This window comes from Argiope bruennichi, chromosome 2 (genome assembly GCF_947563725.1).
Source record: "Argiope bruennichi chromosome 2, qqArgBrue1.1, whole genome shotgun sequence".
In the NCBI taxonomy this organism is placed as follows: Eukaryota; Metazoa; Arthropoda; class Arachnida; order Araneae; family Araneidae; genus Argiope; species Argiope bruennichi.
Window position 1 is genome coordinate 29,408,408 of NC_079152.1, and position 14,570 is coordinate 29,422,977.

Consider the following 14,570-nt stretch of genomic DNA (forward strand, 5'->3'; position numbering starts at 1 on the left):
TCGTAATTATTGTACGACAATGCCATGCAAAGTGTTCTCTGGAACGATACTTTTATTATGGAGTATGCGAGAAAGTTTCGCGGAGACTAATTTCTCTGATTTCTTCTTAAAAATAAGCCAGCGTGATTAACTAAAGCTCGTAATCACAGTAAGTCATTGTTTCTTTTTAAAACGTTGAAACCTTTCTCCCCTTTCACGCAATACTCTTTGTTTACATATGCTTATAAAAATATTGATGAAATATTTTTGGCAATCTATGCCATGTGGAACACTTTTTCAGCACATATGTTTATTTATATCCTGGAACACTCCATCATTACGTTCGCAAAAAGTCCACAAAAGTTTTTATAGAACATAATTCCATATTTGGGGCAATGAGATACAGTTGATGTAATAGATAGTATATTTGCGTAATGCGAGGATGTAATGGTAAAGCTCACGAATTGGTTGTTTATTGATCTGTAGGGTTGTTGCTGTTTTTTTTTTTTTTTTTTTTTTTTTCAGAAACATGGAAAATTTTCAAGGGAAATAGATACAAAATAACGATGCGCACTTCTTTTGTAGAGGATATCGATTCTATTACCACACGAACCTCAAAAATTTCATCCGTAACAAAACACTTTAATAAAATAATAATATTTAAATTACTGTGCAGCTTCTCAATGACAATTTGCAATCAAAAATTTGACAGTCAACAATTTTCAGAGCATCCTTGACAAATTTTTGCTGGTTTTTTTCCCATTGTGAAAGTTATATATATGGTTTTTGCGCACATTATTCATTTTATACCACAATATGATATATTTTCAGAAGTAAATATTATTTCTCACATAAAGAAATTAAAAGAGTTTGTTACTTAAAATTTCTAACACAAACTGCACGCAATATCAATTATTGCACTAATTTTAATCATATTTTGAGCAGAGATTCATTTAACTTTTCTCTTATAGCAGCTAATAAGTGATTATTTACTTATTATATTTTTATTAGAAGAATAAAATAATTCTCTTTTAAATTATTAATGTTTTCCTTAATAAATTTCAAAATTAAACTCAAAATTATATTATTTTTCTGCAATTCTCTCACACAACTAAATACTATTTATATTACTTTACTAGAAAATGTGTAGGTTTCAGAAAATAAAATGTGATAGTAATTTCCAGAATCAGATTGCTTTGATAAAAGAAATTTAATGAGACTATCATACACAATTTAATGAAATAAAATTATTCTATAAAATCATGAAAATGAATGCGTATTTATAAAAACGACATTATAATATATTTTTAAAATTCAAAATACTCTACAGAAACTTTTTCAAAATGCAAAATGAATCCAGAGGAATATTATAATATACACTTCATTTTTTTTATTGTGAATTCACAACATTTCTTTAAAAAGTCACATGATAGACATTTTAGATTTCAAGATCTCTTTAAATAACTGGCCCAATAAGCTATTGAAAATACAAGAAATCCCAAAGGGAAGATGAGACGGCTGGCCTTGTCTAAGTATTGCACGTCCTCGTCGAAGTCTTGCCCTAGAGGCTTTTTTGGAGACATCTCTCGCTTCCGCTTCCCCGTTCTGGTTTCGTGTCCAGCCATTGACAACTCTGATGCAATATTACCTCTAGTACCTGCCGCCGACCATGCATTACTGGAGTTAGATCTTTGGTTGCGCACCTACAAAATTCGAAGCTGTAATTGCAATGGAACTCCCAAAAGTCGAATATATGGAAAGAATTTTATGTATTGAACGATTTTTGCAACTCCTGAATTTCCATAAGAAGAAAAATTTTGTATATCTAATAAAATTTCTGTGCATCGAACAGAAATCCTCACTTGAAAATTTTCGAATACTTAATGCAGTCAAAAAGTGATTACAGATTTTGTCCATAAGAAGGAAAAGAAATTAAATCATAAAAAAAAAAAGAAATTTGTTGATTATTTTTTTTCCTGCATTAGCAATTCTTTTACGGAAAACAATAAATGCCTGTCAGGAAATAAGATTGTTTTAGTTCCTCTTTTTAAAATCTCAGTTTTAATTTAAAACAAGATTTTTTCTTCAAATTCAGTTTAAATTTGGAATTCTCATAGTCAGTATTAATAAATAAGAAGTGAAAAAAAACCGAACCAAAATCACGAACTAAAAATCAAAATCTGAAACAAAATCACGAACTAAAAATCAAAATCTGAAACAAAATCACGAACTAAAAATCAAAATCTGAAATTAAATGTAAGAAATTTTGTTTTTTTCCTTCATTATGGAGAAGTATTGTTATCAGTTAACAATTTTTTTTTACTTAGCGTATTCAGTCTTGTATTATAAAATAAATAAAACCATTGAATCAAAGAGTTAAAATTTGAAATAAAAAAAATGTTTAAACTTATTTTCAGTCCGTTTATTTAATATCTCGTAAAAACTTCCGATAAATGTTCAAGTCTCACATTTCATACAAAACAAAAATAATGGGCTAATTTTTAATAAAGTTCTATAAATATCCATCATTTTTAACCTACTAAAAATAAACTGAAAAATATATACAAAGCATTTTGATGTCACTTAAAACTTCTGAACAAGGTTTATTTTATTTAATTCTTGAAAATAAGTAATTGAATTAACTCAGGTGCGAGAAACTGATATAATCTGAAACTGAGCAAATAAAACTTCAATACCATCAACACTTTTCTGTCATCCGGTAATTATAATTATTTTTTTCTGTATACCCTAACCAAAACAATAGGATTAAACAATTCCAATCCCTTAGTTTTAAGAATAATTTAAATGCCCCGCTTCGTTGACAAGGCATTTGGCGATAAACATAGGAATCTTTCAATTGCTCATTTAATGTTGTTCAAAATTTTGGATTTTTTTTAGAAATATTTAATTTTATAGTCAGTGATGGTGGATTTGTTATGTATCACTTGTTATAGATTTCTGAGGAAATTGGTATCAAAGACATGCATATTAATTGAAAGCTCATGTGGAACAAGAGCATGTATTTCGGCAAATTTTTCTTTAATTTTTAATTTAACCTAAGAAAACAAAAATATTCCTTTTAATTATTCAGAGAATAATTTTCCTCAACAATGCATTCCGATTTCATTTTCCTCTTCTTTTCTAATAACAGTGGATATATGAACACGTAATTTTAAAACAAGAATTTTTAAGCAAATAAAAAAAAACTATATAAAAATGAAATTATTTACTCAAATATCATATGTTGATAGCTTAAATGTTCAGGTTTTATTAACGGATATGGAATCCAATGCGTTCTTTTTAGAAACATAATTATCGGAATACCGTGAAAAATCTATATTTCAACAGTAAATACATATTGTAAAATTGCTAATGATGTATGATAATGCAATTATGTTACAAAACAATTACTTTATTTGATGGATTAAAAATTAGTTTAGAATTACACAATGAGAGCTAATGCAAGCACACGTTATCGCATTCTATAATGTTATTGAAATCAGAAATTGATTGGTTCATAAGCAAAGATTTTAACACTAAACAATTACAATTTCTTTTATAAATAACGATTGTATCAAATAATTCATAATAATTCACTTTTGTTTATTTATTTAACCTCGGGATCATTTATTAAACCACAAATCTTAAGGGTAAAAACGGAAATTAAATTACCTTGACGCTGTAGCAACTGTAGACGGTTGCGTACTGTATGAGCGAAAGAAAGACCTGTAGTATGCAGGCGAACAACCACACGTCCAGGGCGGTCAAGTAGTTAATGGGAGGGAGGCGACTTCTCACTTGTGACGCTTGGGTGGACAAGGTGAGCAGGGAGGTCAGTCCCAGCGCTACCCGAGCAGGAACAGAACGTACATTCAGCCAGAAGGACAAAAAGGACAGCAACACAACCAGTCCGCTAGGGATATATACATTAAAGATGTGGCTGCTTAGATGGCGATCGAAAGTGAAATTGGCCCGCAACGACGTGTAGAGTCCTGTAAAGGCAAAATAAATTTTAATGCTTATTTTTGTATGTGAAATTCATTAAGGATTTTTTTTTTCCTTCTATTCAGAGATGTTTAAAGTCTAACTAGTTTGAGCATAATTTTAAATTTACTCAGTTTCTGATTGGACTTGGAAACTGTAAACCTGAAACGCTTCAATTTTTTGCCTGCTGTCATGTGTCCTTGATATAGTGGTGAAATCCAGAATGCCAAGCACTTCTTACTTGATATGCACCAAATTCACTTCCGAAGGACGTACCTTTATGTATTGCCTACTAAAGAAGTACTATATAGCATGGCACTATCCTTTATCTGCTTTTGTTCAGAGCAAATCATTTTTTATATCTTTTTATGCATATATTAGCATTATTCTTCCCTTATTATTTAGACTGTAGTTATGTGTATTTGTTTACATACATCCTTGTATGTATTCGTGTTTTAAATATTTTATGTTAATCATGCTATAGGACTTTTCGTAATGTATAATTTCGTTGTTGTTTCTTATCGCACTTGTCACGGACAATGCCGCTGTTCAAAGACAGCCGATTTAAGCCTAAGGGGGAGCGCCTCTTGTTTTTATCGTAGAGCCAACTAAGGCCAAGAGTACGACTTTGCTACTCACGCATCACTCATTCGCTTGCACAACCCCTTTTTACAGGAGGGCACATTCACACTACTCACAGATAGAACAGGAAAAACAACCATGCCCATACTGGGACTCGAACCCGGGACGCCCAGATCACGGGGAAGATGCTCTACCCCTATGCCAGGACGCCGGCATTGTATAATTTTAAATACTGAATGTTTCTATTTACATGTGAGCATCTTTGTTTTGTTCTGGCAAATATTATTGTATTTGTAATTCTTCTTATTATTTTTTTCCTTATGATTTGCATTTGTGCCGATATATTTTCCATTTGAAACATTCTTCCACTCTCGATTGAGCATTGGCAAAAGTAAGCATTGTATTATATTTGTTAGCAATGGAGCAATTTATACCTAAAGCCCCCCCCCAAAAAAAATATTTTTTTTTTCTTTTTTCATTTCTGTAATTTTTCACTAAACATATATAAGATAAATGTTATATAAATAAAATTCAATGTTGCTGCAAACAACCTTCAAAAAGTGTCAAACTTAGCACAAAACAATACTTCGAAACAAGCTATCAAATGTGATATAAATAAAATTCAATGTTACTGCAGACAACCTTCAAAAAGTATCAAACTTAGCACAAAACAATACTTCGAAACAAGCTATCAAATGTGATATAAATAAAATTCAATGTTACTGCAGACAACCTTCAAAAAGTATCAAACTTAGCACAAAACAATACTTCGAAACAAGCTATCAAATTAAAAAGGCTTCAAAAGATAGGGAGGTTATATTGTAAGAATGAAGATGTTATTATTAAGAACGTTTAGCGATTCCTTATCTTATTTTGGTCTTTATTTCAAAATGAAATGTATGCCATGGGCATTTTTTATCATTTAATGTTTCTCTTATACATATAAAATATCTATGAATCCTCCTAAATATTACATAATATAGTTATGAATATAAATATTATATAAAAATATTTATGAATGCTAATATTTTATATTCAAAAGTTGCATTACTTTAAATTTAACGAAACTGTCATTTATTCTCTTTCAATAAATTTGTATTTGTTTAATTGTTCAAACTTTAGTTAATATTTTCTGTGCCATAAGATTGCTTTCCAGATTTATTTATTCTGAATGAACTGTGCTAAAATAACTTTCAAGTGTTTATTAATGTTTTGAATCAATTGAATTCTCGCTGCACAACTCGGTGTTTTTTATGGTATGAAAATAACTGCATTTAGTTGGATTGATCAAAATTCAATTCTTGGATACAGCATAAGAATTACTAAATGGATTTTAAAAGTTTTAATAGGGCATCTAAATGGAATGTATATTTATTATGTGGTAAAATATAAATCTGTACTTTAATACATTTCTTCTGATTTATAACCTTATAAAAATTTGGGAACAATGGTTTAGGATGTATGATTTTGTAGAAAACTTCTTTAAATATCCAATATATCAAGGTCCTATTAGTGTTTTGAATATAAACTTATGCAATTTGATTAAATGTTTTGTATTTTTCTATTTTAAACTTCTCACAGTAATTTTTTGTTATTTTCTTATGTAAACCTTTATTGGTGCTCAATAAATCTTTTACTGGACGTCTCAAGAAAAAAAACTACTGAAACTATTTCTGTATATAATCGATCGCATTAAGTTTATTTATCATCAACAGTGTAACTGAATTTCTATTTTCAGCATAATATTCATATATAACTGATTTCAAGCTCTGGAACATACCTGTTGGCCACTCGATTTGATACTTGCTCGTCGTAGCATTGGTGACTTGATACTTTAGAGGATGAACGTTGGCAAGGTACAAGTCAGACAGATTATCGACTCTTTCTTCCTTTTTACGTTCATGTATCCATTTCAAGATCATCCTGGAATCATCATTCGCTACTGAAACAAAGATTAATCAGAATTTGATCAAATAAAATTTTGGTAATGAAAGAAAGGAAGAAAAGTAATATGAAAACCAGTTTGTAACCTGTCATTAACTCTACATTTTTTTACAATCTAATAATTTTCCTAAAAATTTTAAATCATTCGTGCATTTTTTTGAAACTGGGATACATTTCTTGCCTAGTTTAAATTTATGTAATGTATGCAATTCCTATTACAAACATTCAAAATAATTCAAGTTCAAAATAAACAAAACATAAGATGATAAGCTGAAGTAGTGTGTTTTGCTATTAGTTTCATAATGGGGATATAATTCCGGGAAACTAAGAAATCTCCGACTCAAAACTACTATTGCCTTTTTAATTCCTGTGATTCAATTTAACATATCTACATACTGATTTCATTTTTGTGAAAATTTAACTATTAAAATTTATTTTGAATGAATAAGATAGAAACTGGAAGATAATTTTTGCACTTTTTTTGTTTTAATATAATTTTTTTAATTTCTTTAAGCACTGATAATGGTAAATATTTTATTCATAAATCGATGAGTCGATTTTCACTTCCTTCCCACCCTCCTTTCGATTAATCTTGTTTTTTTCTTTTACTTTCTTTTTTTCATCTACTATCTTTGAAAATCCGTTAAAGAAAAAGCATCTTTCTTGAATTATTTGCTAAATAACTGAAAGTGACATGAAAGCGTTTTAAAAAAATTATCATCTTAATTTAATTTTATTTAAGGGAAGGAAGAAATTGGATTTGCATATCCGGGGCAAGAAAAAGCTGTGTATCTGCCGATTTACATGTTAATCACTTAAACTACAGGGATGAAAATTAAATGAAAAAATATTTTCTATCAATTTGAAAAAAATATTCATTCCTAAGAAAAATCTTCTTAATTTTATAGCGAAAAATTTATAATATTTTCAGAAACATTTTTTTAATACATTAAAACTGTTTGGATTGATTTAAAAGTTATTCGAGAAAGATGAAATTTTCTCATTTTTACCCAGACTGATAGCTTTTTGTCTTTACCGTCAAAGCAATTCGGATATCGATTTTTTGCGATCGCCTCAGTTTCAACTTTTCCAAGCAATCTGAGGGCGTAATACATCGATTTATTTCTTCCTACAATATTATAATATTTTGGGAATACTCTTCTAAATGCGCGAGAGTTACATATAAAACATTCCATAATTTTATACAATCAACCAAAATTACGGTGCTTAAAAGTCCATTTCTTTCACCTAATAGCGTCACGCGATACCTTCAAATTCATCGCGCAATGTTCATGGCGCATCTTACAGTAATAAATATCGTGACATCACAAAATAGTATAAAACAACTTGCATACGCTCAACGCCTTTTTATGATATATGCGGTTATGTTTATTACTGACCAAGTGAATTGCCTTCACTAACTGCAAGCACTCACTGCAGGCAATTTTGAGAGAAACTGCAAAGTACTCACGTGATGTAATACTCAAGAAGCATTTCTGCGTATCCATCGGGTAATTTTGAAGGTACATCGAACAGCTAATCTTCATATTATACCTGAAATCAACTAAAACATTATGCATCACGAACATGTATTAGCATTCGAGGTATCACATGTAAAATTTATAATACAAATTTTATTAGTAAATCAACTAAAATAATTTTTTTTTCTTCTTCTTCTTCTTCTCAGATCTTTCCCTTTTCTTTTTTTTTTTTTTTTTTTTTTTCCTTTTTGAAAAATGCAATATTATTTATAATTAACTCGTGTATAAATTTTGAATTAAAATTAAACAACATATCAAATTAATAGTACAATGTATTAATTTTTTCTTAATTTTATAAAAAAATCATAAAAAGTATGTTATTACAATTAAGGGATTTATAATTTGCAGCATTAGGTTAATCTAGAAAGTAATTGCACAAGTCTCCGTATCCTAAATCTTACAAAGAATTTAAATACTTTCTTCAAAATAATCTGTTTTCAATGATTTAAATTATTTTTAGGTTCGTTGCATGCTTTTGTAATTAAATTGTATTTATGTTAGTTATATATATTTTTTGTATATGCTTATAGTTTTAAGCACATCGTTTTTTAAGTAGTTTTTTAAAACCCGTTTTCGACCGATTATTTTAAACGATTCATTTTATTTTCTTAGCGTTTGATGCATTTAAAATGAAACATTGTTAAAGAATCAATCTGTTCATGAGGAATCTGAGAAAATTTTGTTGACAAATTCTTGAGATATTACATAAATTAAGAAAGATATACTTTAGTGCCCATAAAGTTTAAACGCTCAGTGACTCTGTTATCAGTAATAGTATTATTAAAAAAAATTCTCTGTTTCAGTAAAAAATATTATTATATTAATTGCAGATTAATCATTAACACTTTAATTTAAACCATAAATTCGACGAGGGGTAACAGAAAATTAGAGAGATGCATATCACGCTATGACTGAAGGCCTTTATAATATTATGAGTGAATTATATGATTATCAAAATTTGAAGTTTTAAAATATTTTGCTGAAGAATCTATTAAAGTTGGAATTGCATAAAATATTTAATGGTACGACCGGAGTTTAATAACCTGCTTGGCGCAATTTTTAAAAATCGCCAACAACGGCCTTGCGTAATGTTCAAAAGCAAAGGAGCAGATGTTCAATTATAGTGCATAATAAAGATTGCCAGCTTTGGCGCGTTATCGCAACTTGGCGAAGAAGGGGGTTAAACTCCGGCTCAACCTATTTAATTATTAAAATTTAAACGAACATTAAGATTGGCGAACCGGCTGGTCGCCAAAGGCGGCTAGTCATAAATAAATTAAAAACAGTTTTCTTTTATATATCAGATGTGAGTTAAATCCAATCTCGGCCCGTTTCAATGTCTGAAATCGTATCGTTTATAAGAAACTAAAAATAAGGAGAATTGTAAATAAAAGAATGAAATCGAATTTTTTAATTTTTTTTTCTTATAATCTTATATCTGAAACAAACAGTTCAGTAATAAAGAGAAAACTGAAACTGAAATTTCTTGATTGAGGAGGATTTCTCAGGAGATAAATTTTTAACTAAAATCCTTAAACTCTTTCCTCAGAAGTTATACTGCATCTTTATATCTTGAATTCTTCATTTACTCTAACTTTAAAAACCAACACTCTTCAACATCATACATTTACTCGCCAACCTAGGCACCAATACAGTTTATCTTGCTTGACTTGTCTTTTATTCCTGAAAACGTTTCATTTTCAAAAATAAGTAACACGAATGCCGGCGTACTGGCATAGGGGTAGCGCGTCCTTACCGTGATCTGGGATCGAGGCCCGGTTTGGGCATGGTTGTTCTTCCGTTGTTCTATCTGTGAGTTGTGTTAATGTGCCCTCCTGTAAAAAGGGGTTGTGCAAGCGAATGAGTGATGCGTGAGTAGCAAAATCGTACTCTTGGCCCTAGTTGGCGCTACTATAAAAACAAGCGACGCTCCTCCACCAGCTTAAAATCGCTGCCTTCGTAACAGCGGACTTGTCCATGGCAAGTGCCATAAGAAACAACAACAACAGTAACATGAATATAATTTTTAATTTAGAAAGGCTGAAAAGACTCTTACTAGGAAGAGCTGAAGAAAATATAGGAAAGTGTGTTTTCTTTATACCTCTTTCTTTCCTGACATCTTTCTTTTCAAATAAATAAAAATTAGTTCTGCAGTTTCTCCCCAGCACTCATGATATTAGTTTTCTTATGACACAACAGAAAACTAGCAGGAGTAGTCCCTTCAAAATTTTCTCGCATAATCTCTAATGGAGGTGTTATTTTAGAAAACGCCTTGTATGGTTGTGGCGCATAATAGTTACGAAATATTAGCTTTTATCGTGAATTTAACATTTTTTATGAATCATCGTGTCATTCTTGGCGAGTATTTTGGCGATGAATCCCTAGTATGCGTTTAATAGCATCCAAAATTCGAATATGGATTTCGAACGCGGTCTTCCCAAACCAATTGAAGCAACATTTTGACACAAAACTACAGTTATAGTAACAAAATTTGATCTATTTAAGTCATTGCTCTTTTGAGCTATCGCGTTTCCATGTTTCTGAAAGTACAGACCGACAGACGGTCAACCCCTTGTTAGATATGGCTCAAAATTTGATAGTTGTCTGCAACATAGATATTAAATTTATGTACCGAATTTCACTCATTTAGCCCTCTTCATTTTGTAGTTATTGTGTTAACTTACATTCGAACAGCCTGACAGGCAGACTTCTTCTGAACGGAGTTTGCTCAGAATTTGACAGAAATCTTTGGGGGTAAATACCATTTGCCAAATTTCATTAGTCTAGCTCAAAGTATTTTTGAGTTATCTTTGTTACAGACAGACAGACAGATGCATATTCTTCAAAAATATGCTTCTCGAATTCAGGGCAGTCTAAAACGTGGAGATTCGTCAAAATCTCGAGTTCGAAGTTTATGACAATTATTATATTTTCTCTCTACTTCGTATTCGAAAGTAAAAATATCCAATTTTTTTAAGTCGGAGGAGGGTGAGAGGTCATAATTTACATTGCCTAATACTCCTTATAGGATTTCATCCAATCCAATTGTGAGCATGTTCTTTTTCCTACACTAATATAACATGGTGTGTTTTATGCTTCTTAGTACCGAGGAAAATGAATCTTGGATTTTTATTTTCATCATTTATATCCAAAATTTGACACAGATATATAATTTCCAATGGCAAGTTTAGTTGTATTAACGTCCCGTTTGAAGGAACACTAGGGCTATTTTGGGACCGACCACGTAATTTTGAATCGCGGTCGAATGACACCTGTGCTGGCACCCTCTCACCAAGCTTCCGCACATCACCAACAGGAGCACGTTTGACCCCCCCCCCGGATGTAACGTGCATCAGACCCGTTTACACGACGGTCGAGGATGATGTCGTAACCGTGTTACCACGTAAGAGGGATGCAGTAGCTTCTGAGAGTAAAGACCCCTGAGCACCCGAGGGCAGAAGTCTGACTTCTAGTTCATATGAAAATGAAACTCACACATTCGCTTGCACAACCCCTTTTTAAGGAGGGGCACATTCACACACCTCACAGGTAGAACACAGATGAAGAACAACCATGCCCGAACAATGACTCGAACCCGGGACGCCCAGATCTCGGGGAAGACGCGCTACCCCTATGCCAGGATGCCGGCTACACGAAGTTCTTCGGTAAAATCGGGTCTTGAACCTGAAATCCTGTGGTTTCCGAAGAATAGACCTTACCTCTCTCCAGGCCACCGCTAAGGGAGATTTGAAACATGGAGATGTGTCATTTTGAAAATTAAAATGTCAAAAGAACACTTTTTGACGAGTGCAATATTTTCTCATTTTATATTTCGTATAAGTTAAAGTGCCGGCGTCCTGGCATAGGGGTAGCGCGTCTTCCCGTGATCTGGGCGTCCCGGGTTCGAGTCCCGGTTTGGGCATGGTTGTTCTTCTGTTGTTCTATCTGTGAGATGTGTGAATGTGCCCTCCTGTAAAAAGGGGTTGTGCAAGCGAATGAGTGATGCGTGAGTGGCAAAGTCGTACTCTTGGCCCTAGTTGGCGCTGCTATAAAAAATAAGAGACGTTCCCCCTCAGGCTTAAATCGCTGTCTTCGTAACAGTGGGCTTGTCAGTGGCAAGTGCCATAAGAAACAAACAAACAACAAAACAATAAGTTAAAGTAACAAACAAGCAAAGTGAACTTGAGTTCAAATTCAGTTCTATGATTTTTTTTACTATCCTCTACGCTTCTGAACCAGTATCTTCTGTTTCTGACATAGAACTCTAGGATAACATTTCACATCACCATTATGTATGTTATTTCAATGACAAATTATACATTCTTCCATTTTATTTCTCTTCGAAATAATGTACGCTTTATTTGTTTTTTGCACAAAAATATTTTTAAACATTCTGTTTGTTTGTTTTCTTCACTGTCGAAATAATTTTGACCTTTCAGCACGATGGAGTACGCTCTGGAATCGAATCTGGATGTTCAGTTGTTTGAGAATTTTATTTTCTGTCTGTACACTTTCCAAATGCACAATTCTTTGGAAGAAGAAACTGGAGGGGTTTGACTGAAGGGATGCAAGCTTATAAAAAGAATTCCATTAAGCAGAGCTTTTTCCTTTTAATGTTCTTTACATAGCTTGGACGATACTTAATACATCTTCAATTTAAACTCCGTTTTAATTGCTACTTATTATCGCTAACTAAGTTTAGCGATAATTTTGTATTGGCTATTGACAGCTTTTAAGGCAAAAGAAATTTATCCACTTTCATTTCAAGTTTGCGATAATAATTGGGTAAGTTATTTTGTTTGTCCATACTAATTTTAATACAATGATAAATTTTAGAAAATTTCGTTTGTTGAATTAAAAGCGGGGGTAATTTTTTTCCAAAAAGTTTTATTGTTTAGTAACATATTAAACTTGAAGTTTCTAAAGAATATATAAACTTTGTGGAACCTCGTTAATTCTTCGGTAATTATCTCTTGATGCTTGAATTTTTTATCAGCATAATATTAAAATATTGTCTAATTCCAGTGTTTGTTCACAGTCGAATCTAAAACTATTTTTTTAAATAACTTTTCGTTCATTAACCTTCGTTTGCATCTAGGAAGAAATGACGAGTAAATAATATTTTCACTTAACAGGATATTTTTTAAATAGGTTTTAATGTTAATTTCATATTTGCTGAAATCCTTAATTTGTGTGCTAGTATCTGAAATACCTCATTTGCAATATTTGGTCAAATGGTTTAATATTGCTCTAATCAAAATTATATTAACGAAATTCCGCGTTCTTTTATTTGTTAAGAACTCGTGATAATGCAAATGTGATTGTAGTAGTTTGACCCTCTGATTACTTAATTTTTAAATCTTCATTTAAATGCGGTGTTCTTTCAGAACAAGAATATTTCAAATATTGCATGTCTTGAGACACCAGAAGAAGTTTTCTGATTTCTTGTTGCTTTATACAAATCTCATAAAAAAATATACTTCCATTCCTAATATCTTTGCAATTCTTAATGTTTTTTTTTCAGCTCTGTTCTCCCTCTGAAAGTTTGAGAAGTATCTCAGTACTATACTTTTGCTCGACACACCTCAAACCATGGGATATGTATATCATAAAAAGCCTTCTCTGCTGTCTGTCCAGAATGCAAAATTGGATGCAAGTGAATTGCTTATGGTCCCATGAAGCTGCCCATCTATCAACGATGCAACAGAACATTTCATAAATCTGTCTTCATTCACTTTGGACTATATCAAGTAAGACCATATAATTTTTGCAACGTCTGCGGAGTAGAACTTTTTCTGGAATATTTTAAAATTATTTGAAATAAGGTAGGACTAAATCCAAATGCTTTATAGAAACATTTGCATGCTTCAAAATAACTGAAATGTTGGGTTGACTTTTGGAAATAACGAGAAAGACAATTTTAAAATGGAGGGGGGAATATCCGTGGATAAAGAATGAATTCTTTTGCAGCTGGTACAGATATCTTTCCTTTCTATTAAACTAGCTTCGTGGATATTCCAAAAATTTTTAATTTCATTATAAACTGCAGTTTAATGATTAAATTCCTTTTCAGTTTCAAAAGGTTTAGGCTGATATTCCTTTAATTCATTTTTTTTTGTTCTGTCCATATTTTTTTAGTTAAGTGTTAAGTACGAATCGTTTCAAAATTATGAAAGAATACTTCTATCTCGAGTGTTCTATACGATGCATCTACAGTTCCAGGAGCTTCTTCGGGGTTCCGTTTTTAAGCAAAATTCTTCGTTCAATAAACTTAAACATTTAGACTAAGGTATGCACATTCAGTGTATGTAGTATTTCATACTTCCACCACAACTGAATGATAAATTTAAAAATTCTTTCTGAAGAATTAATGCTTATAGGGTTCTCAGTAATGTCAACTGTTTAGATTTAATTTTCAATAAAGTGAACCATAAACAAAGCAAAAATAAACATTCGTTATAGATATTTGCGATAGCTCCGATACACTAGATTAGTTTTTTCAGTGACGGTTGTGGATACTTAATTTTAAAGAAATAGGAG

The 14,570-nt window shown here is 31.4% G+C and overlaps 1 protein-coding gene across 1 annotated transcript in view; it reads right to left on the reverse strand.

Annotated features, from left to right (window-relative positions):
- Window positions 1-1,417: 1,417 nt before the first annotated feature.
- Window positions 1,418-14,570, reverse strand: part of LOC129961893 (gamma-aminobutyric acid receptor subunit rho-3-like) — a 29,844-nt gene continuing 16,691 nt past the window's right edge. Inside the window, exons 3-6 of the mRNA XM_056075513.1 lie at window positions 7,961-8,043; window positions 6,326-6,487; window positions 3,652-3,971; window positions 1,418-1,682 (exon numbers count right to left, since the gene is read on the reverse strand). Of these exons, the coding sequence (XP_055931488.1) occupies window positions 1,425-1,682; window positions 3,652-3,971; window positions 6,326-6,487; window positions 7,961-8,043 (823 nt within the window). The 3' untranslated portion in view covers window positions 1,418-1,424. The remainder of the gene's footprint in view (window positions 1,683-3,651; window positions 3,972-6,325; window positions 6,488-7,960; window positions 8,044-14,570) is intronic.